General features: G+C 39.9%; 1 protein-coding gene across 2 annotated transcripts in view; it reads left to right on the forward strand.

The window, feature by feature from the left end:
- The window catches only part of SBF2 (SET binding factor 2), a 416,533-nt gene that overhangs the window by 356,592 nt on the left and 34,328 nt on the right, over positions 1-25,613 (forward strand). Inside the window, exons 27-33 of one of the 2 annotated variants that reach the window (XM_036494152.2) lie at positions 2,581-2,777; positions 4,793-4,930; positions 5,780-5,875; positions 12,649-12,833; positions 19,354-19,530; positions 24,589-24,690; positions 25,408-25,593. In XM_036494152.2, the coding sequence (XP_036350045.2) occupies positions 2,581-2,777; positions 4,793-4,930; positions 5,780-5,875; positions 12,649-12,833; positions 19,354-19,530; positions 24,589-24,690; positions 25,408-25,593 (1,081 nt within the window). The remainder of the gene's footprint in view (positions 1-2,580; positions 2,778-4,792; positions 4,931-5,779; positions 5,876-12,648; positions 12,834-19,353; positions 19,531-24,588; positions 24,691-25,407; positions 25,594-25,613) is intronic. The other variant, XM_004593793.3, reaches the window with a different exon arrangement.

Here is a 25,613-nt window from a genome sequence, read left to right on the forward strand (position 1 = left end):
AAAAAGGCTCAAGGGCTATAGGAAAGTGGGTAAGACCATTATTTCCATATTGTTTCCTTCATGTATCTGAGGAAGAAGCCCCACCCAGTTTCCCACCCACCCCCAAAAATAATAAATTCTATTAACTTCTTTTATCTAGAATTTTTAAATGGATAAAACTCCTTGACACAGTCACATTGGAGGTAATCTGTAGAGGACTTGTTCATAGTGTTTAGGAGAAGACTTGGAATCTTGGCTGCTGCTGAGGGTTTGTTTCTTCACATTGTTAGTGGTGACATGGAGTTCATTTTGTGTTAGTTTATGTTTTGAACCTTTACATGGGAATTATTCTTGACTAGAGAGTTTGCACAGCAGCTTCTGAAACTCACACTACGTTGTGAGGTTTATCTGGGTGCTTTCCATTATTAACTATGCCTGGCTCTGCAAGCCCAGCACTTCCTGCCCCAGCACAGGACCATCCCACTGTCCTTGAAGTCTGGGCCTGGGAGCAGCAGAGCCTCAGATCCTGTGTCTGTTGTACTAAGGTCACAGCCCCCTACTGGGGGTGGAAGTGAAGGAGTAGGTTGGTTCATGAAGTGGCTCCTGGAGCCAGGAGATATTATCCCATGTTTAATACACACTATCGTTGTATCTAAGAATAGAAGAAAACAGATATTAAAGTGGAATTGAAAATCAGAAGTCTTGCTAATGAGACTGTTTTTCCAGTCTTTGTGAGAGATGTGTCAACAGCATGGTCATTTGATAAATTCATGCTAGGAGAACACCACACGCTACAACTTTCTAGAGCACCAGTACTCTAGGCTTTTAGAATGCTTCCAAAGTACCATTGAGTAAATGCAGAATGTTAATTTGGCATTCACCAAAGTAGCTGAAGATTATGATTTGCTTGACCTTAAATTGTATTCCCCTCCTTCCTCTTAGCACTAACTTACATTGAGATAAGGGACTGGAAGGATGGTGGTGATAGTTGTACTACTTAGTGAATGTATGTGATGCCACTGACTTGTATACTTAAAAAAGATAACCTGATAGGGCCCGGCGGCGTGACCTAGCAGCTAAGGTCCTCGCCTTGAAAGCCCCGGGATCCCATATGAGCGCCGGTTCTAATCCCAGCAGCCCCACTTCCCATCCAGCTCCCTGCTTGTGGCCAGGGAAAGCAGTCGAGGACGGCCCAATGCATTGGGACACTGCACCCGTGTGGGAGACCCAGAAGAGGTTCCAGGTTCCCGGCTTCGGATCGGCACGCATCGGCCTGTTGCGGCTCACTTGGGGAGTGAATCATCGGACGGAAGATCTTCCTCTCTGTCTCTTCTCTGTGTGTATCTGGCTGTAATAAAATGAATAAATCTTTAACAAAAAAGATAACCTGATAAATTTTATGTTGAGTATATTTTACCACAGTTTTTTAATCACCAAAGAAAAAAGCTGAGATTAGTTATTAGGACTTAAAAATATAAAATCTCTTCAGTGTAATATTTCTCTTTTTTTCAATTTATTTTATTTATTTGAAAGAGTAACAGAGAAAAGCCTTCCATTTATTGGTTCACTCTCCAGATGTCCCAAACAGCTGGGACTTGGCCACGCCAAAGCCAGGAGGCAAGAGTTTTCTTGCAGGTCACCACATGGATGTAGGGGCACAAGCACTTGGGCCATCTTCAGCTGATTTCCCAGACACATAAGCAGGGAAGTGGATTGGAAGTAATGCAATAGGGTCTCCAATTGGTGCCCATACAGATGCACACACTGCAGGTGGGCAGCTTAACCGGCTGCACCACAGCACTGGCCCCTAAACATAATACTTCTGAAAACTAAAGATGTGACCCTGGGATCTATCTATGTGCTTGTACTCATTAATTTATGAAAGAAAGTGTTCTTGGTTTTTATTTATGCCAGCATCATATCCTACACTTCTTAATTAATCTTTTTTTTAAATCAAACAGTGCTAGTAAAATATTTAAGCTAAGGTATTCTTGGTTTTTATTTTTGCTAGTGTTGTATCCCATAACTTTCTTAACTAATTTTTTCAAATCAACATGTAGTGTTAAAATATTTAAGCTGATTTTGGCATGTGCACATTTTCTTATCCCAAGCATCCTTTGGGTTTCACTTTTAATCTTTTGGCTGTCTCTGATGGTCTGATGTTGGTGTCATTTCAGTGATCTGAGTTGTTTGACAAGTTAACTTGTCATTCTTATAAAGTTTACATTAATTCACTGGTCTTAGTTTAGGGTAGGAAAAAGTTGTGTGTAATGCAAGGAAAATATTCATCTTGGCAATCTTTTACATAATATGTACAGTTTCTACACTTAGGTTATTTAGCAGAAATCTGCATAATTACTGAAAAGGAGTCATTTCAAAATAGCTGTAGGTCCATGGATAACTACACTAACTTTGCCATCTAGGCCTTTTCTTCTCAACCCCTGAAGAATTGAAGTGTTGAAAAGAAATCCTGTGTTTGAAATATGGTCATATGTCTTACCCCTCAACCAATACAAGTCAGAAAATTACTAATTCTGTGATATTCATATTTTTATATTCTCTCCCCGACCCTGTTCCTCTCTCATATCCTTGTCTCCAAAGCTATCCTGGCCTTCTAGTTGTACCTCAAGCTGTACAGGACAGTAGTTTACCAAGAGTAGCCCGCTGCTATCGACACAATCGCCTGCCTGTTGTATGCTGGAAGAACTCAAGAAGTGGTACTCTGCTCCTCCGAGCTGGAGGATTCCATGGAAAGGGAGTTGTTGGTCTTTTCAAATCCCAGAACTCCCCTCAGGCTGGTAAGCATCTCTACAATGATGGCATTTTCACTTAAGAGGTTTCCTAAAAGAAGTTAAAATCTGGGAACACTAGTTGTGCTCTTCACCAACATATACAACTTACACAAGAACTCTATCTATGTGGCAGTGTGGAGCTCCACTTTGAATTTGACATCTTAAAGTTCAATCTACATTTGGGTTTTAATTTTAAAAATTAATGTAATACAGTCTTTTGTTTTGGCTGTTTTCCAGGACACTAGTGTATCTATCTAGATGGGAAGTAAATTAAACTAATAGATTATATACTATATGTTAATGGTATAATGATACATTAACTGTTTCTTCTCCTTTTTTCTGGAAAGGATCCATATGTATTTGACAGCTTCAGAGGCAACCAGGAGTTCTGACCCATGTAATATATCCTGTCCCATTCCTTCAAATCTCCCCCTCATCTCACAGCCTCCACCCCATCCCAGCAACCAGAGAACCAAAATGCTGCTTTAGCAACTCTCAAGAAAAGACATTTTTAGGAGGCTAGGAGAGTATTTGCTATTGTCTCTTATGAGTACCAAGTCTGAGGTCATGAGGTCGGAAGCTGTATTTTGCTGACCTTTGTCATGGCTTTTTGCTCATAATAGATGTTCCATAATATTACACAGTGTACGACTAAGATACCAAATCCAAGTAGGGAATGGTTGCATTTTTTTCACCTTGGTAATGAAGTAAATTCAAGCAGCCTGTAGTTCCACAGGTACACTCAACCTGTGCTTCTGAGATCTCTGTTCTCATCCCCTTCCTTCCCCACAGTAGGCCTGGATCTCATTCAGTTCGCTAAAAGCAACATACCTGATGCCATATTGTTCCACTTGGTGTGGAGGCAACGTTGTTGTTAAGGAAGAAAGTTGATTTTTAATGGTTTCTGCCTAGAGGAGTCCTCTGAAGCATGTTTTGTGTATAGGAGTTCATGATCACATGTAAATTATAGAGAGTAACGAACGTTTACAGAGCATTCATGAACATACCCCTGAGCTTGTAGTTGGGAAAAGTTGAAATATATTTCCATTCTTGATTTTTTTAATATAAATTTGCTATCTTTCTTACCTTCGAGCTTGCACATTTGTTCACATTACAGTATTGAAGTCAGGATCTCTTATAATTGATGTGATCAGTAAAGATAGTGTCATGTGTTAAAAATGGATTTTATACTCAGAGTATAAAATAATGGTGCCTGCTATAACTGATGATGTGTTAGGGTTTATGAAATTTAATGGCATCATAAAATTAATGAAAAATAGTTTAAAATATTTCCTGTTTAGGTTGTAAGAAAAATTAAGATCTATTGCCCTTCTGGTGAATCAACCCCAATGCCTCTTTAAAGGACCTGGGAAAGTTTCGATGGTTTCTGCTTTGCTGTATACACTTATTCCCTCCAACCCAGACTTGCTGTTACACTTGGTTCCATCTGTGCATATGTTTTGCCTTCTTTGAGAAGGACCAAGAAATCTAGCCATAGTTCTTGCCATTCTCCTCTAGTCTTCCCCTAAGGAATCCCACAAGCTCATGCCCCTGTTTAGGCTATGTGACAAAACTGGAATAAAACTACTGATAGTGAGAAGCCTCACCCCTGCCCATTCTGGGATGCCAGGGAAACCGCCTCCATCTGTATACCGAAACAGTAGCATGGAACAATATTGGGGGGGATCATCAAGTAGGAATTACTGCTTAAGGAGTTTTTGCTTTGAGTTCCTTGGATAATGAAAGCTACATCTATGCTTGGAAGGAGAGCACTGTGCTTGTTTTTGAGCTCTTTCTGGGATGATGATGATGATGATGATGAGGCAATAGAGAGGCAGGTATGGTGAAACTAAATCATAGAAGGATTAACCATTTAATCGACTGAGACTTCAACTGGGGCTGGTTTCTATTTGGGTGTGGTAACTTAAAGACTGAACAAAGAATAAACATATATAAGTATACACACATGTATATGTTCCATTAAAATTTATTTTGTTTTATTCAATGTTTTTCTTTTATAGCTCCTACCTCTTTAGAATCTTCCAGTAGTATAGAACAGGAAAAGTACTTGCAAGCCTTGCTGAATGCAGTTTCTGTCCATCAGAAACTCCGAGGCAACAATACCCTTACTGTCAGGGCAGCACTTGCTCTGTCTCCAGGTAAGATTTCCCTCTTAACAGTTACTGTAAAAGATCAGAACTATGCTTAATATGTCTAGCTATTTACCCAGTAGAAGTTTTATCCTGTAGAGCTATAACTTAAGCTCACTTTACTTGAAAATCAGGGTGCCACAATTAATATCTAGTAAACATTAAACAAATGTAGATATTCGATTATTTGATTTTTAATACACTAAAAGAAAGGAGGTGTTGAATAGTCATTCATTGTTTTTCCCCCAGAATCTATTTTATTTACACTGTAAAATATTACCTAGTTGAATATACAAGTTGAACATGTTTGTTAAATAAATATTCTCAGAATGATGTTTGCTAGAAATTCTGAAAATACCTGTAGTCTTTTATGATTTCAGTGTAGTTTGTTCTCATGAGGTTTGAATAAAGCCATTAAGACTTGTACTAATATTCTGTTTCAGTTATCATGTGATGGAACCCCCAGAGGGTTCATGTAGAGGTAACCCTAATGTGTTAGACGCAGGAGCATGTGACTTGAGAAGTTGATCTCTTTGGCTTAATCAGCTACTTGAATTAGCTCAACATAAGCAGAAAGTGGCTTTTCTTGTAAAGTAACACCATGCATGCCTTGCTTCATTTATCATTAAATTCTCTGATTGCACTTGCCAAACCTAACGCTCTATAATCTTGTAAATGTGTGTTATCTCTGGTGCAGTAATAACATTGCCTTATTATCTCTTAATAAAGCTTTGAGTGCTTCAAAACTATGGAGTTTGGCAGCAATTAGACATGCTACACGTGAAGATAACTTTTTGTCATTTGAGTAATGTTAACCCGAACAACATGATTTTTGTTCTTCTTTTTGGTTGACTTTAGGGACTGAAAGGAGGACTTCAAGAATGTCCACTGTGCTTAAGCAGGTAGTGCCAGGACATTTGGATGTAAACCCATCCAATAGCTTTGCTCGAGGAGGTTAGTAAGATCAATTTTATAACTGAGCACTGGTACAGATAAAAAGCAATAAATCACTTTTCTAGATAAGTGGGTATTTTAAATCAACTAATTAAGATTCAAATAATTGTTCTTTTTTGATTCAAATTGTTCTTAATTACCTTTCTATAAATTAATGGTCAAATCTATTTCAAGTATGATTTTGGATGAGTTTAGCCTTATAGAGTAAGAAGTGTAATACTGTTGATGTCTTACATATTGATGAGTTTGGGAGCAGCAGGAGGTGAGGGGAGCATGACTAAATGATGAATCAGCCCTGGGAGTATTTCCTGTTACTGCAGGTTTGCAGGGTACAAATGTACAGACAGTAGTAAACACAGAAGACCCAGTGGCATCCAGCCCAAGCCAGTGACTCTAGAGCCTATCTTTTTGCTCAGGATCTTTGAAATACTAGTTTGGAGGACAACCAAGTTACTCCAGTTTCTTTTTCCCTCACTGTTGCTGCTGGCATGAGGAAATAGAGAAAGGCAAGGTGTGTTTGCTCTTTTAGGCTCCAATAGTTGCTACCTGTTGGTCTCTGGAACTTGATGTGAGATTCTTCTCTGCAGAGGCAATTCTAGAAAGGTACCTTATGGCAAAAGCCCACCACTTCACAGTGGAATCCTAGATTCTTTAGGCTCTTACAGACTCATGTAATGCTGAAGCCCTGGGGATACATGCCGAGTAGGTGATCTGCTTTTGCTTAAAACATCATCAGTAATAGGAAATGTATTTCTTCCCTGAACTAGCCCTTACACGTATACGCAACTGTATTCGTTAGAAATTTCTTTTTTTTCATATTGATCTAAAAATCTATTGCTATGTAACTTGCCCATTTTGCCCTCTGAAGTCTAAAAATTGTCCCTTTTCCTGTTTATCCCCCACTTCAGATATTTGTATTCCACTCACCATTGGTATCAAACTGTGGACTCACCACAGAATTAAGCCCAGCACTCAAAAGTAATTATACAGCCTAGGAGTACATCAGCTGTGGGGTGACTCTTCACTGGGTTAGCGCATATTGAAATTAACATCATATAAACTCTCCACATCTCAGTTCTTTACCAATCTCAGAGGTACCTGGAAGACCATGTTTACTTCTTCAGATTAATTCTATGTCAGTGTATTCTGAAACTGTACTTATTATTTCTGAATCTTTTCTCAAATATTTTCTATTGAAAATCACCATAAACTTACCATGTTTGCTTATGACAGATTTTTGCTTCTAACAAGGTGTCTGCCATTGTGTCAGCTTAAGCTGGGATAAACAAAACTCTTCTTTCATGCTATTTCTTACAAAGTCTTTCAGATTCTCAAGTTCTTGGCCAGTAATTTGCAGGAGAAATACTGACACCTTTAATGCCCTGACACCTTTAATGCCCTCTGATTCCTTAAGCTACCCATTCCTATCTGTATCTCTTCTAAAAGTGTCATTTCTCTTCACACATAGTAGCAGGAATGGACCAAGGCAAGCTACTTTGGGAAACCTCAGAAAATTCTGTTATATGAGCATGATTGGCAGACACGTGCAAATTGGCCAGGGCAAGACGAGTTATATACACTTTTGTGCCCTGTGAGTAGCTCATTTCCTTGTGCTTAGGGTAAATACAAGATCTCCTCATTCTTGCAGAGAGCTACATACCACCTCTCAAACTTTCTTATTTACCTTGTATAAGAAGCCTCCTATCTCTTAGTAATTCTTCCTCTTAACCTTCTGTGTCTTTTCTATTTTTGCTGTTTTTCCATTGCTATCATTGTGTAACAGTCTTAGTTCCCAGGTTTCTTATATTATTTCTATTATGGGCCTTTCCTGTTCTGATTACCAAAGGTTGAGATGACCTTCACCTTTTATCAGTCAAGGTAATTGCTTTACATTGAACTTGGATGTTAGAGAATTCCTGAGGTAGCCAAGGCATGCTTCTTAAGAAAACCACCACCTTCAAAAGGCATGAAAGTGTGAGCAGATAACACTGTTTTTCTTTTAAAAGTAAAATAATTTTTGAGCCCCAAGTGGAGAGCTCATATACATAAAACCTATATAAATTAATTTGTGCATGAAAATGCTATGAGAAAATCAGAATTGCCGCCTTCCTAAATACCAAAATCTGGGTAACTTTGAGAAGTGGCCACATGGAAGCCATTTTTTTCTGTTTTGTTTTTGTTTTCTTGGGTGTTTTGTTTTGTTGGGACAGGAAGAGAGATTTCACTCAATCCACTGGTTCACACTCCCAAGAATGACCACAATGGATAGGTAAGACTGAAGCAGAAAACACATCCAGGTTTCCCACATTACTGACAGGAACTCAGTAACTTAGGCCATCATTGCTGTCCCCTACCCCGGGTCTGCATTGACCGGAAAAAAAAAAAAAAAAAAAAAAACAGAATCAGGAGTAGGAGCCAAGGGACCAAGCCACTTTGATATGGGGCACAGACAACTAAGTCACTAGACCAGTCACCTGCCTATGGAGGTGGCTTTAAAGCTTTCATCCTTTACTTTTTCCTAGCCATTTAAGTTCTTCTACAAGCATTATTTTAGCCTTGAAATAACCTCTAGAGTGAATATTTTAAGAGGCACAGAGAGAATAGGTGACTTTGTCAAGGTCATACAACAAATAGCAATGTAACTGGGACTTTTAGTATAACCTTTACTAAATATATCTCGTGTCTCATGTCCTAGGCTAGACAGTCACACTCACAATTAAGGCACCGCATCTCCACACCCAGCCTAGGCATCTCTTTTCCTCCTGTTTGGTCTGAACAGAGCAAAGGCAGTAACACTGGTTCTTAGGAAACACTCATGTCTGAGCAATAGCATTTCCTTGGGGGGAAAAAACAGCATCATTTCTTCACAGAAGCAGTCCCCTCAGCCAGTCTTTAGTAGGCAGATCCAGGATCACATGGGTGTTCGGGTCACAAAACATCAAGTTTATTTTGATAACATTCTAATGACAATCATAGCTCTCTAATTATTGTACAATATTAAACAAATTAGAAAACCTCTTAATTCTCAATGTCCTACCTATCAAATGGAGATTAAATAAATAGTACTTAGCTTTAAGGAAGTTACAAACAATAAGTAATATATGTAAAACACTTTTCTTGATAATCAACAGTTCATAATAGGAGTTGAAAAAATGTCGGTTTCCCTTATTGTGGTAATTGTTTCCTTTGCTGGTGCTTAATACTCTGCTGAAAAAGGTAATAAAAAGAAATCTACTTCTGCATGGAAATGACATTGAGCTGAATTGACATAAAGCAAGAGAGCAGAAGGTATATGCTCTAGCCTAAAGCCAGTTTTTTTATCATGATTCATAAGAAGAAATACATTTAATATGCATTTATACACACATTCTCTTTATATCACGATTCAGGAAACAGCACCCACAAAGTAAAATGTGTAGATACTAAAACAGGAGTTTTGTGAAGCAATATTCATCTTTGTCACATACGCACTGCCATGTAACTTTTTTTTAAAGTACTGATTTAGTCTATTGAAATGATTTCACAAGCCACAAAATGGGATCCTGCTATTTGAAAAAATACCAAACCTTTGCTTTGTTCACTCCTCAGAATGTCCAAGGCACACTCAGGAAATCTTAACTCAACTCCCCAACACTCCTGCAATAATTAATTCCTTTGGTTAAATGATTTCCACATTGAATTACAATGTCCGTAGTCCTTTGCTGGCCCTATACTAGTACAGATAGATCATTTGATCATTGTAGATCTCTGGCAGAGTATTGTGCTTGGAAATCTTTCATGAGCTTCTATCTGGGAATGCCTAATTCTTTAAGTTTAATTTCCCTCTTTTGTTCTTTGAGTACAAATAATTGAGTTGAAGATACAGTAGAGAGAACTTTTACCAAGCATTCTTTCATAAAATAAAAATAATCAACAAATGCTATTGTTTCCACATCAATATCACAATGGCATTACCCACTTTCAAAAAAAAATGCTCTAAGTGCCTATATACTAATCTCTCAAAATGAAGACAAGAATAGGTCTCCTACCTTTGCAAGCACACATCACAATGTGTTGCAATCAGAGTTCAAACAGAATTCCCTGCATTTCAGTAATACTTTTCAAAGGAGTTAACATCATATCTGGATCTTAAAGGATAAGTAAGAGTTTATCAATAAAGAAATGGAAGAAATCTTTCCTGGCAGTGCTGCATTAGAATGAGTGCTGTATTGAGGGAGCACTCAGTCTTCATGTCATCATCTTGGTGTGCCAAGGACCCAGTAGGAAAGCTCAAAACTGGCAGAGAGAACAGTTAGTCAGCGTACAAGAGACCTTGCACCGTGGCCAGGCTATCCCAGGTCTTGGTTCTGTCTAGGGTTCACTTTTTCTGCATCCACCAACACCTCTGCAAACCTTCTTTTCTGACACTTTGAGCACTTCAGCCATCACTGCCTTTTTTTTCTGATTCCAAAGGAGTGAAGCAGAAATAATCACCTCCAGTGATATTTTGTATTCCATATTTTATGTAGTCTTGTATTGCTTAATAATATTGCCAGCAAAGTTTGCCATCCTAAATAAAAACAGTATCATTTCTCTTCACTGACTTGGGGAGATGAGACTAATCACCATTTTTATTACCAGGTAATGTTTAACACAGTCATGAAACTTTCTTTCTGTTCAAAAACAAAATACTTACATATATATATTACTCAAATTACAAAAGTATCATTTCTAGACTGCCTATCATTTTTGTGCAAATAGGAATATTAAGTGAAGTCATTACTTCAGTCATCATAAACTAAATTAATGGCATTGGGTGTTTATCACAGGTTCATGAATATTTGCTGCTCATAATTGTCTTTTTATGGAAAATAAATGTAATCTCCAAGGGAAAAGAAAGATAGTGTGGCAATGCTTAATGCTCTACTGCAAAAACCTGCCCTTAGTTATTCCAAATGGTTGCTAGAGCTTATTTGTTGCCCAGGACGATGAATGACTTTGCTGCTAAAACAAGTGTGTTATAAAACACACAGCATTTGCCAATCCATGCCCTTCAATACCAGGGCCAATGTACTCAACCATTTACACACACATCACCCAAATTTCTTAGTTTTATCATATAAGTTGTTTGTGACTGAATGGCAATCTTCAAGAGCTTATTCCATTTGGCATAATTTATTAGTGGCATCTTCCGCTGTGCTGTCCATTTCATTGTGCTTATAGTGTTTATAAACAGAAGCTGAATTTGATTTAACAGGCACGCAGTTCATCTTTTTTGTGACTGTGCAGCTTTTTATTAAATCTTATGCTTTCCCTGTTAACTCATTTTAAAAAATTAAATGGCTTATTCTTCTCTTAACCTGCTCTGTTTGCTGCTGTATCTATATACATTTCATTTCTTCTTCTGTCTTTAATCTTACCTGCCAGTGCATGGTACAGAAATAATTGTTTTACTCAGTCAAATTCCAAATCTTCAGCTAAGGGAAGAGTCCGTAATCAAGGTACTGTATTATATGTCCTGATATATCACTAAGCCATCCTCATACGCCTACATGTTACAAGTGATTTTTTTTAACGTTTGTCAAATTATATTCTTTATTTTCATCCGCATCTTGAATTTCCTATAATCCCATTTGCAGAAAGTTAATAGTTGCCGTAGTGTCTGAGAAAATCTCGTGGATTATATAGAAAGATTTATGCATGCTTAACAAATCACCTAAAATACCATTTCTTGGGAACTTGTCTCTCAATGCCACAGAAGCTCATAAGGAGAGAAGCACATGTGATGTTATCACAGGTATTCTGGTCATCCAGAAGCATGGCTTGATTTAACAACACTGGGCAAAGATTAAAGCTTCTCAAAGAGCCTTTCAGATCTAGAAAGAAACCCCACTTTAGGGAATCCCTGTACCCCTAAGAGTCCTCATCACTGGAACACATACCATAGGCATTTATGAAGGAGCCTGTTGCTTGAATGTGCTGCAACAGTAGTCAAATTGGGGCATTATTACATGCCTTTATCAACAGATGTTTAATACTCAGTAATCTCACTTGCATATGGAATGTTTGATTCTTCCAATTAATATAATTAAGATCAACTTATAAGCATGTGAACTCTTCTAGCAGTTTCAACTGGCCTTTGTCTCGTCTGCTTTTGATTGTACCTTTTAACTAAAGTCTGCTATGAATCAGTGAATTGGTTATTACTAAACTTATAGCTTCTTATGATTTTGGGGGGAAACACTATAATATAATCACCTTTTCTTGTTTAGAATTGCATCAAATAATGGCATGATCTGGGGGTGTTAGTTTAAATGCAGGCTCAGATTTTACATTAGTAAATTTACAGTCTCTATTAAACTAGACTTCTTATTGACATAGGTGGGCCTCTGGGTGCCTGCTTTAATGAAGCCCTGAGAAATTCAGCTGTGCATTATTGCGCCTACCTGCATGTTTTATTTCTAGTGTCAATGCACTGTTTCTACTTATTCTCTATTAACCCATAAATATTAAATTTATATCAGAATATAAAAGAATTGATGTGGGTGAGTTCATAGTTGTAAAACTACATGATTTTGAAATGCTATGTAGAATAATGCTTACGTTGCTAAAGCAAAAGGCAGATGGCTAGTGGGAGCCATGATTACTGGAGTTAATCCACTTGCTGTTGTGTGTAGAACTGTAACTCCAGGGCATGCATCTTTTTCCTTACTCAGTGGTATCCCCCTGTTTATTATTACCCTCATAGCAGTGTTATCAGCTTATCTCATTCAATTCTTCTGGCTTTTGTGAAGGTGTCTGGGCAAGTCTTCGCTCTAGCGCCCGCTTGATCAGCTCTCCAACATCCTTTATTGATGTTGGCGCCCGGCTGGCAGGCAAGGATCACTCTGCCTCTTTTAGTAACAGCACGTACCTACAAAACCAGCTCTTCAAACGCCAAGCAGCGCTTTATATATTTGGTGAAAAGTCACAACTCAGGGTAAGAATTCTTTTTGTCACTTAGAAACTTTATAAATCCGCTAAGGCAGTCTTTGTTTTATTGGTTCGCTATTTTTATTTTAATATAATTTTCCATGATAGTTTTGCAGGTATAGGGAATCCCTTGCCCTCCTCTTCTCCCCTCCGACTCTTTGCACTATCTCCCCCCCGACCATATTACAGCAGTATAGTCCTCCAGCAACAGTTACAGGTTAAACATTCTGCTACCCACATGCACCATGGCATTGTAGGAATACACAAAGGCATAAAATCTAGCATCATAGAGCAGTTTTATAAAACTTGGTCATGAGCCAGCTTTCTTTAAAACATGACTCTTTTTCTTTCAAAGATTTATTTATTTTTATTGGAAAGGCAGATTCACAGAGAGGAGAGACAGGAAGATCTGTCCGCTAGTTCATTCTCCAAATGGCCACAAGGGCTGGAGCTGAGCTGATCTGAAACCAGGAGCTTCTTTTGGGTCTCTTGTGTAGATGCAGGATCCCAAGGCTCCGACCCATCCTCCACTACCTTCCCAGGCCACAGTCAGGGAGCTGGATGGGAAGTAGAGAAGCCAGGACACTAACCAGCACCCATGTGGGATCCTGAAGTGTACAAGGAAAGGATTTGGCCAAAGAGCGATCACACTGGGCAACAACATGAGGGTTTTTTTTTTTTTTTTTTTTTTTTAGATTTTTTTTTTATTAGAAACTCAGATATACAGAAAGGGGTAGAGACAAAGATCTTCAATCTGCTGTTTCACTCCCCAAGTGTCCACAATGGCCAGAGCTAAGCTGATCTGAAGCCAGGAGCCTCTTCCAGGTCTCCCATGTGAGTGCAAGAGCCAAGGCTTTGGGCCATCCTCTACTGCTTTCCCAGGCTGCAAGCAGGGAGCTGTATGTGAAACTGGGCTGCAGGGACACAAATTGGGGCTCATATGGGTTCCTGGAGCATTCAAAGCAAGAACTTCAACCACTAGGCTACTGCACCAGGTGCTACAAAGTAAGTGTCTAACCTGGGATTAATCTCAGAAGAAAAATGTTTAGCCTCTGCACACACACAAATACTTCATAAAGTTTGTGGGAAATGTAATTAAAAGATACATTTAGCAACAGATAGTTCACTTAGCAGTTAGGATGCCACTTGTGGCTCAGATGTTCCCATATTCAAATGCCTGGGTTTTAATTGCAGATCCACTTCTACTTTCAGCTTCCTACTAATGCATCATCACCCAGGGGATGGCTCGAGTAACTGAGTCCCTGCCACAAAAATGGGAGACAGATTGTATTCTATATTTGATCTCAGCCAAAAGGCCGAGAAGCGATTGACAGATTGTATTCTAGTCTCCTGGATTTAGCCTCACACAGCCCAGCTCTGGCTGTTGTAGAAATGTGGAAATCAACCCAGCCATCGGAAAATGTCTGTGTGTGTCTCTCTCTATCCTTCAAATAAATTATTTTTATTTTTGAAGTTTACTTTGGAGTGGAAAAACTTAAAATCTATGAGATGTTTTCACAATACATATTTTCCGTGAGCTTTTTGAGGCCCTCCATGAATATATGTATATGTTGTATATTTTAATTTGCATACATATATATTCATGTGTACTTATGTATTAGCCATGAAAATACTCAAAGAATCAGCGTAAGGGCCTGACATGGTAGCCAATGGCTGAATCTTCACCTTGCACATGCTGGGATTCCATATGGGTGCCAGTTTCTATCCTAGCCATTCCACTTCCCAACCAGCTCACTGCTTGTGGCCTGGGAAAGCAGTCGAGGACGGCCAAACCTTTGGAACCTGCACCTGCATGACCTGGAAGAATCCTGGCTCCTGGCTTCACAACAGCTCAGCTCCAGCTGTTGCTGCCACTTGGGAAGTGAACCAACAGATAGAAGGTCTTCCTTTGTGTCTCTCCTCTCTAAATCTGGCTTTCCAGTAAAAATGAATAAATTTTTTTTTAAAAAAATCAGCATTAACATCAGGAATACTTGGAAGTACATATGTAAAAAGGAAATAAGGCTTAGTCAAGCTTTTTCTGCTGACTTGATTCATTTCCAGGGGAACCTGTACCCATAGTGAAACAGTTGATTCTGTTGTTGTAAACCTGCTGATAAGGAAAGCCACAGGAAGGGTGGAGAAAAAAGGACTTTGGCACTGCCTATGGAGGCAAAATAAAATATGGCAGGGTTTTCCAAATAACAATTTTAAAAAGACACATGTACTAAAATGAGAAAAAAATTCAAAATAATACATGCTAATCGTCTTTATCTTTTACTGTTATTACTCTATAAAATCTTCACTATACTAAGATCCAAAAGCATTTTGCAGGTCATACATTACAAAATAAATTTCATTATACTGACAGGTACATAGAAAATGAAATTAATTCAGAAGACCCGTCAAATGTTTTGTTCCATGCCTAGTTAACCCTGGACAATCTCAGCAGACCTTTGGTTGAACTATGGAGTAGAGTTTGTGAACAAGGTGCTCTCAACAGGAACCAACATGTTTGGCCCCTAGGATGCCAGTAAATGAGTAATCTCTTGTGTAGCAGGCTGGCTTAGCCAGCCCCCTCCAATTACCTGGACTGCTGCAATTATTTAGTCACCAACCTTAGGACAGAAGGCATGATACCTCTGGATAATGCTCAGCTGTTATATCTGCATACGTGTCTTGATACAGCAGATTATATCCAGAAAATAGTCGGGACACAGTTCAGTAGCCTTCCATGGTTGCTTGCACAGCCTCCTTGATACCAGTGACCTTCCCACACGTGAGCACACCACTTAGCTAGCTGATCAGAGTCACCCCCATGGCTGAGCTCCTCAATGTGCGTGCTCTCCTGTTCCCTTTATATCCATGCTCAGATCAGCAATGATCACACATTTTAGAGTGAGAAAGACTGACCACTTGGAATCTTTTCTTTCTTCCTTTCCTCCATTGTTTCCCTTTCTTTTTTTGATATTTTAAGTGCAACATTTTTAAAGTGCAATATTAGTGGCTAGTATTGTGGCATAGTAGGTAAAGCCACTGCTTGTGGCACCAGCATCCCATGTGTGTGCCAGTTCAAGACCTGGGGGTCCACTTTTGATCCCGCTTCATATTAACGCACCTACAAAAACAACAGGAGATGGCTGAAGTGCTTGTGTCCCTCAACTCCCATGGGATACCTGGCTTTGGCCTGGCTCAGCCCTGGCCATTGTGGTCATTTGAAGAGTGAATCAGAAGGTGAAATTACTCTCTCCATTTCTCCCCCTCTCTCTGTAATTCTGTTTTACAAAATCAATCTTTGAAAAAAAAAAGATGTAATTTCACCTTTATGGTGAAATTACAATTTTATATCTTCTATTCAAATTTGTTTTTTACAATTTTATATCTTCTATTCAAATTTGTTTTTTACAATTTTATATCTTCTATTCAAATTTGTTTTTTCCTAGTCTCATATATCTGTATAGCACCACAACTGTGAATGTGTGCAGCATTCTGGCTAGCACAGAGCTATCCAGTTGCAGCGCCACACCTCTTCTCTCAACAAAGAAAACAAAGAAAAGCCAATATGTAAGAGTGAGTCATGATAAAAATGAGATGGAATTTTTCTTCCTGTACCTGTTAACTCCTAAGTTGCAAGATTGTCACACCTAGTTCATATATAGTTGTGAAACAGAAAGGAATATGTTTTACTGAAATCTGAACTACTCATATCTTAACTATTCTAAATTTTAATTAGCAGCAGCCAGCATGTGTCTTCTGCTAAATCCTTTACCTCAAGCTTTAATTTTATGGTTGCATGTATGACAGTCTACATAATTATTTTGGTCATTATATAACATCCCATTTTGCTGGTTAGGTTTCTTACTTTAAAAAGATTTACTTAGTTCATTTGAAAGGAAGAGTTGGAGAGACAGAGAGCTTCCCTCCCCAAACACCCAGAGCAGCCATGACTAGACTTCAGATCCCCAAGGTGGGTACAGGGGCCTAAGCAGTTGGCCCATCGTCTGCTGCTTTCCCAGGCACATTATCAGGGAGCTCAGTTAGAAACAGAGAGACTGTGACTTGAACAAGCCCATATGGGATGTTGGCAACTTTACCTACTGTGCCGCAACATGGTCCCCATGTTCTTTATATTGTATATGTAAGCATGCAGTCAGATTTCCAAGCATACAGGATTTTTTTGGCAATTTTATATATAGATACAGTTCACCAGGATTTCTTTTCTTGTATTTTAGATTATTTATTTAGAGTAGCTTCATAAAATTTGTATTTTTAAGACAAACCTTTTCTTGATACATATTAGAAATGCAACTTTTTGAGGTTATGCTTTTTAAAATTTTAATAGTCCTTTACAAAAATTGAAATAACCAACATTAAAACATTAGACCCTATAAATAAGTGATTTTGCAGTTTTTATTGTAATAAATATATACAACAAAATTTGCCATAATCATTTTTAGGGATGCAGGTTAGCCCAAAAGTATTTAATTTTTTTAAGGTTTTTTTTTTTTATTTGAAAGGCAAAGTTACAGAGAAAGAGGGAGAAACAGATCTTTCATCCTCTGGTCACTCCCCAAATAGCCACAATGACCAGAGCTGGGCTGGTCCAAAACCAGGAGCTTCTTTTTTTTTTTTTCCTAAGATTTTATTTATTTTTATTGGAAAGTCAGATATACAGAGAGTAGAGACAGAAAGGTCTTCCGTCCGATGATTCACTCCCCTAGTGAGGGCAAGGTGCTATGCCGATCCGATGCCGGGAACCAGGAATTTCCTCCAGGTCTCCCACACAGGTGCAGGATCCCAAGGCTTTGGGCCGTCCTCGACTGCTTTCCCAGGCCACAAGCAGGGAGCTGGATGGGAAGTGGAGCTGCCGGGATTAGAACCGGTGCCCATATGGGATCCCGGCGCGTTCAAGGCGAGGACTTTAGCCGCTAGGCCACTGTGCCGGGCCCCAAAACCAGGAGCTTCTTTCAGGTTTTGAATGTGATGCAGAAGCCAAGGCATGTGGGCCATCTGCTGCTTACCTAACCACATTACCAGGGAGCTGGAACAGAAGTGGAGCAGCCAAAACTTCAAATGACATCCAAAGGGATGCCAGCACTGTAGGCAGTAGCTTAACTTGATATGCCACAGCAATGGCCCTGAAGCAAAGTACTTTAAAAAGCTCAAGAAAAAAAATGAATTAACTAGTAAGGGTTTTTTGTGGGTTTTTTGGGCAGGTTTATTTTAAGTCCATTTATGTACTTCTCATGACTTTTTGAAATACTCTAATATTACTAAGTGCATTTACAGTGCTGTGCAACCAGTCTTTAGAAAGCAGCTTAACTCCTGGAAAAGCAGGTAGCATTCTTTTATTGCAAATGGGCCCAGTGCAACAGCCTAGTGGCTAAAGTTCTCTCCTTGCATGCACCAGGATCCCATGTGGGTGCCGGTTCTAATCCCGGCAGCTCCACTTCCCATCCAGCTCCCTGCTTGTGGCCTGGGAAGGCAATTGAGGACGGCCCAAAGCCTTGGGACCCTGCACCTGCATGGAACACCTGGAAGGAGCTCCCGGCTCCTGGCTTTGGATTAGCTCAGCTCCGGCTGTTGTAGCCACCTGGGCAGTGAATCACTGGATGGAGGATCATTCTGTCCTTCCTTTATGTAAATATGACTTTCCAATAAAAATAAATCTCAAAATCAAATGCAGCTGCTTATGCTTCACACAGAATCCACTCCATATGGATAAAAATGTAGATGAAAAAGTATGCAAATAAACACATTAATACATGTGTCATGTGAAAAGAAAATGCATGTATTATCCCACAGCTAGTAGTCAGCAAGTCTTCATGTTTCATTGTTTGTGTTTTTCTTGAAAGTAAACACTATGTTAGAATATTGAGTGATTCTTATTTCTTTCTCTGTATTTATCATTTTTTTCATTTTTACAAATGAAATATGTTTTGCTTCCATGATAGTGTGGACAGACTTTTCAACTTGTGCAGTCTGAAACCCCAACAGTACAAATATGCTTCCAAAAGTTCACTGAAAATTAAGAGCTTATTTCTAAGCATAAAAATTGAAGTCCAAGCATGATTTTTGTTAATACAAATTTCTCAACCTTTTGAAAACTCCTTGTACTACCTTTCAGTTATAATGCATTTCTTGAAGATTCAGTTTACATTGTTAGATGGACCATACTGTCCACATATCATTGATTCCTCTTTAAACTTCCAAATTCACGGCCTTATAATTACCCTTGATGTCAAAAGCTCCCTCGAGTTTCAGCCTACTAGCAGTGTCTTTAGATGCCAAGAATGAGAGCATTGTCAAGATAAGTGATAATGTACCTGCAGGAAGTGCAAGGCTTGCCATTCTAGGTAAACCCCTGGACTTTATAGGATGACGCACTGCTGGTATATTAAATTGGCTCTCTTGACCCATCGCAACCTCTAGCTATTCAGCCTTGGTAATGTATGCTTAAGTCTCACTTTATTGAAAATATTGTATTTCTTATAGCACTTCATCTAATTCTCTATCTTTATCCACAGAACTTCAAGGTAGAATTTGCTCTAAACTGTGAGTTTGTTCCTGTTGAATTTCATGATATCCGTCAAGTGAAAGCAAGTTTTAAAAAGCTGGTGAGGGCTTGTATCCCAAGCACCATTCCTACCGACTCAGAAATGACGTTCCTAAAAGCTCTGGGAGACTCTGAATGGTTCCCACAGGTAATTCTAGAGAAGCTTGCATTATAAATTGAGGAAAGAGAAGAGGCTAAACTAGAAATACAGAACCTGTATTTAAGAAAAGAATGTGGGGCCTGCATTGTGGCATAACAGGCCTGGCCACTGCCTGCAATACCAGCATATCATATCAAACTGCTGATCCGAGTCCTAGGTGTTCCTCTTCCATTCCAACTCCCAGTAAACTTGCCCACAAAAGTGAAGAATTATATCCCAAGGGCTTGTGCCCTGCCACCCATGTGGAAACCAGGATGAAGTTCTGGCTTCAGCCTGATCCAGACCTGGCTGTTGTAGCCATTTGGAGGGTGAACCAACAAATGGAAGATGCTTGCTCGATCACCCTGCCCTTCCCCGACGCAATGTTCATGCTGTTTTAAAGGGCCTTTCAGTATCAGAAAAACATAGGAGGTAAGGACATGAAATTTATATATTTTTTTTTATTTAAAAGATTTATTCATTTTATTACAGCCAGATATACACAGAGGAGGAGAGACAGAGAGGAAGATCTTCCGTCCGATGATTCACTCCCCAAGTGAGCCGCAACAGGCCGATGTGCACCAATCCGAAGCCAGGAACCTGGAACCTCTTCCGGGTCTCCCACACAGGTGCAGTTTCCCAATGCATTGGGCCATCCTCAACTGCCTTCCCAGGCCACAAGCAGGGAGCTGGATGGGAAGTGGAGCTGCTAGGATTAGAACCGGCGCCCATACGGGATCCCGGGGCTTTCAAGGCAAGGACTTTAGCCACTAGGCCACGCCGCTGGGCCCGAAATTTATATTTTAAAGACTTCTTTTGGGCTTGGCGGCGTGGCCTGGTGGCTAAGGTCCTCGCCTTGATCCCATATGGCCGCTGGTTCTAGTTCCGGCAGCTCCACTTCCTCTCTGTTTCTCCTCCTCTCAGTATATCTGACTTTGTAATAAAAAAATGAATAAATAAAAATAAATCTTAAAAAAAAAACATTTATAAAAAAAAAAGACTTCTTTTTATTGCAAAGTCAGATATACATAGAGGAGGAGAGACAGAGAGGAAGATCTTCCGTCCGATGATTCACTCCCCAAGTGAGCGCAACGGCCAGTACTGCGCCAATCCGAAGCTGGAAACCTGGAACCTTTTCCGGGTCTGCCACATGGATTCAGGGTCCCAAGGCCTTGGGCCGTCCTCAACTGCTTTCCCAGGCCACAAGCAGGGAGCTGGATGGGAAGTGGAGCTGCCGGGATTAGAACCGGTGCCCATATGGGATCCCGGTGTGTTCAAGGAGAGGATTTTAGCTGCTAGGCCACTGTGCCAGGACCAGGACATGGAATTCTTGATCACTGGGTGACTTTGTAACCCAAAGCTTTGTGTTCATAAGATGCTTAGGAGGAGAAAATTATTTTCAGATGTAAACTGTTTAATATGCAACAGATTAATCACCATGTATTGCTAGGGCTCCTGCTTAGTTGTCAACAAAGTAAGGATGTAGGACAGAATATGATTGGTGCGTAACTCCAAGTTCCTTTCCCTCTTAACTTCCTCACATTCATTCACAGCTCTGTCCATTCCATGTCTATTTCCTTATAAGAGACATGATTTCTTCTTTTTCATTTTTATTAAAGGAGACATATTCTATGCACTCATTGACTTCCAGAAGCCTGCAATAGCCAGAGCTGGGCAGGTTGAAGCCAGGCACCCAACACTCAGTCTCGGTCTCCTGTGTGGGTGGCAGGGACCCACGTATTTGAGACATCACCAGCTGCCTCCAAGAGTTCACATTAGCAAGAAGCTACATAGGAAGAGTAGCTGGAACTCGAAAGGCCCTGATATAGAATGGGAGTGCCCTATGTGGCAATTTATCCACTGCACTGCAGTGTGACCCCAGTGTTTCTAAATTTTAGATTTACCCCTAAACTAGCCACTAAACACACATTGGATCCCCAAATATACTCATCCTTCATCCAAGCCAACTTCAGAATGTACGTAGTTGAATCATACTAAGAAATGAAGGCTAATACATGACAGTACATGGAAACCCTCATTTCTACTAGACTATAGAAAGACAGGTATTCATGACCTGCCTATTGTAGAGACTGTTACAGAAAAGCCTTCATCGTTGTGTTAAATCTTTTTTTAAAAAAAGAAACCTATTTTTTAATTGGAACAGCGGATATACAGAGAGGAGGAGAGACAGAGAGAAAGATCTTCTGTCCAATAATTTACTCCCCAAGCAGCCACAATGGCTGGAGCTCAGCCAACCCAAAGCCAGGAGCTCTTCCGGGTCTCCCTTGTGGGTGCAGGGTCCCAAGCTCTGGACCGTCCTCGACTGCTTTCCCAAGCCACAAGCAGAGAGCTGAATGGGAAGTAGGGCTGCCGGGATTAGAACCAGTGCCCATATGGGATCCCAGCACATGCAAGGCGAGGACTTTAACCACTATGCTATTGTGCCAGACCCCGTCTTAGGTTTCTAATGTTATGTCCATTATTCCTTCTTGCCCTATAGAAATTCATAGTTGCTATTCCCTGCACCCATCAACCTCTAAGCATATTGTCCATCTTGAAGAAGAAAAAGAATTATTGCCCACAATACACTGAACTAAAAAAAAAAATCAGAAAATGATGTCAGTTCCCAGAGCTGTGATTTAGTTGTCTCTTGGTTTGATTTTAAGATTCGTTTATCTACTTGAGAAAGAGAGGCCTGAAAGAGAAATAGAGAAAGAACTTCTATCTGCTGAGTCACTTCCAAAATGGCTGCAGCAAGCCAGGGCCAGGGCCTTCATTCTGGTTTCCCCTGCAGATGTCAGAAACCCACACACTTGGGCCATCTTCTACTGCTTTCCCAGGCACATTAGCAGGAACAGAGCAGCCAGGACTCAAACTGGAGCACTGATTTGGGGTGCCTACCTTGTAAGCAGCAGCTCAACTTGCTGCACCACTGTCCCCAACAGTATTGACTGGTTTTTGTTTGTTAAGATTTATTTTATTTTTGTGTTGGAGGGAGATCTACAGAAAGAAGGAAAGACAAAGAGAAAAAAAAAAACAAGTTTATTTGTAAAAATAAATTTGAAACTCATGCAAAAAAAAAAAAAAAAGACAAAGATATTCCATTTACTGGTTCACTCTCCAAGTGGCCAGAATGGCTGGAGCTAAGTTGATCCAAAGCCAGGAGCTTCTTCCAGATCTCCCATGCAGATGCAGGGTCCCACAGCTTTAGGCCATCCTCCTCTGCCTTTGCAGGCCATAATCAGGAGCTGGAAGGGAAATGGAGCAGCTGGGATACCAACCCAGGCCGATATTGGATCCTGGTGCTCTCAAGGCAAGGATTCAGCCACTAGGCAATCATACTGGGCCCGCATTGACTATTTTGAAAACACACACAGCCATTTATGTATACATACAGTGGCTATAATGATGTATTATTACTGCATTCATTTCATTCTGCTAAGGCCATTTAGGATACTTTCAGTACTGTGCAGTTATCAGGAATCCCTGCTGTCACCAGGCCATGAATCCCAGACCCAAACTATCCCCACCACCCATTCTTTCATCTCTGCTGAACAGGGACCTGTACCAGAGGTAAGCGATTAAAGATAGGGAGCCAGCACTGCGCAGTTAAGCCTCCACCTGTGACACCCACATCCCATATGGGTACCTGTTCAAGACTCAGCTGCTCCACTTCCAGTCCAGCTCTCTGCTAATGTGGCTGGGAAAACAACAGAGACTGGCCTGAGTGCTAGGGCCTCTTCACCCATGTAGGAGGCCCAGAAGCTTCAGGCTCCTGGCTTCAGCCTGGCTCAGCCCTGGCCATTGGGGCGATTTGGGGAGTGAAGCAGTAGATGGAAGATCTCTTTCTATCTCTCCCTCCTCTTCACTCTGTAACTCTAATTCAAGTAAATTTTTTTAATTCTAAAAATATTTTTTTGAAAAGGGCTAAAAATAGTGGGAAGTATTAGAGCACTTGGGACAGTAGCTTTCAAAAAATTAACTCTTAGAGCAAATGGTAAGCCCAAGAGAATTCAGGCCTGCTGGTAGCTACATTTTAGGAATAGTAAGTGAAGGGCTTCTCAGTGCTTGGTAGAACCTGTTCCTTGCTCTTGTTCTTAAATAGCCTCATTATGTTTAAAATATAGAGGGTTTGTTTTTAGTTAAGTTAGATTCATTCTGTAAATTATGTCTCATGATACTTACAATATTTTTATTAACCTAGATTGTCATACACTAGTTTTAAAGTCTATTAATTGTTTAATGATTGTGAATCAATGGAAATGGCTTTAAAAACTGAGTGTAAGAATGGATGTTTGTCTAGCAGTCAAGATGCCTGAATTCTCTATCAGAGTGTGTAGTTTAAGCCCTGGTTCCCACTCCCAGCTTCCTGCCAGTGCAGGAGGGCTCCCACAGCTGGGTCTCTGCCTCAGACTGAGTTCCCAGCTCCCCACTTTGGCCTGGCCCAGCCCAACCACACCATTGTGGGCATTTGGGCAATGAACCAGAAGATCGAAACATGCTCTATGTATGTGTCTGTCTCTCTCTGCTTCTCAAATTGTTTTACTTTAAAAAAAATGAGCACAAAATAATTTGTGCTCAAACAGTTCAAGTAGGAATATTTTATTAACATATACTGTATTTACCGTAGAAGTCATCTTCTCAATGGGTACTGTTCAGTACTTTTTACTGTATTCACAGGGTTATGTAGTCATCACTAGTTCTGTAAAACTTAAGGATATCTGAAATAGAACTTACTGCACTGTGGAAAAACTAGTTGTAAATAAGATAACTAGGTTGAAAAGATAGCTAACAATCTCATTTTTTCTATTCTGGCATTCTATCTCTTGTACTTTAGGGGAAATCCTTTAAGATTTTAAATGGTATCTACTCAAAGACCCTTATCTTAAAATATGTCCACTTTTAAATGTGTCACTGTCTACTTTTAATTTCACAATTCTAAGTATTTAAAATATTACTTGATTCTGTTTTTCAAGTGCTTTATCCCGTCTTGTTTGGTTGTTGATATCAAGTCTCTCCCTTTTGCTCAGACAGTGCTTGGACTAATTGTAGTGCTTTTCCCGTCAGCTTCACAAGATAATGCAGCTGGCAGTGGTGGTGGCGGAAGTGCTGGAGAATGGCTCCTCAGCTTTGGTCTGCTTGGAAGAAGGCTGGGACATCACTGCACAAGTAAGCTATCACACATTTCTTTAACACAGTCCTATACTTGTATTTCAATTTGATTGTTTTTAAGTTCTTCTGAAGATCAATCCATTGCCAAATGACTAAGTGTTTATGAACAGAGACGACCCTGTGTTAAAACACCCACCTGGTATGCATCAGAGAAGCTGTGTGCTAGGAGCTGTGGTTCCAAGCACCAGGCTCGCTCCTACACTCAGATATGCAGTATATGCTTTCATACGGAGCCCTTGACCCACAGTGCAGGTCATGGACTGTCCTGCCTTTTTTTTTTTTTTTTTTTTTCAGTCCTTTCCCTGGCAGTTTGTAAGCTCTTCTACTCACTTTAAGGAAATGTATGAGCACAGACTGCAGTAAGACATCAGTCTACACCTGCCAAAATATAAAGTAAATCTTAACAGATCCTCTGACCTCATCAATCTGGGAAAAAAGGTGACCGTCAGTAAACTGGTCAGTTAAGGTTTAAAATCTTACTCCCCTGCAAGAAAACATGTAGCCAGGAACTACATGGAAATAATAAATTTTGAGTTTCATTTTTATGGGAAAGTTTGTAAAATTCATTTCATTGGCCATTCTGGAGCATGTAATGGACAAGCTTCTTGGCAGTTAACTGTAATTAACTAGCATCAAAAAGCAGTATTTTTGCCTTAGCCCGCAGGACTTTTTCATGATTGAAATTAGTGTTGTATCCATCTGTTTATGTTCTAGGTAACATCCTTGACTCAAGTGCTAAGTGATCCCTTTTACAGAACACTCGAAGGCTTCCGGATGTTGGTTGAAAAGGACTGGCTCTCTTTTGGTCACAAATTCAGTCAGCGGAGCAACTTGACCCTCAACTGTCAGGGGAGTGGTTTTGCTCCAATCTTCCTACAGTTCTTAGACTGTGTACATCAGGTAAGTACTGCAAGCTTTAA

The sequence above is a fragment of the Ochotona princeps genome, chromosome 4, assembly GCF_030435755.1.
Source record: "Ochotona princeps isolate mOchPri1 chromosome 4, mOchPri1.hap1, whole genome shotgun sequence".
Taxonomy (NCBI): domain Eukaryota; kingdom Metazoa; phylum Chordata; class Mammalia; order Lagomorpha; family Ochotonidae; genus Ochotona; species Ochotona princeps.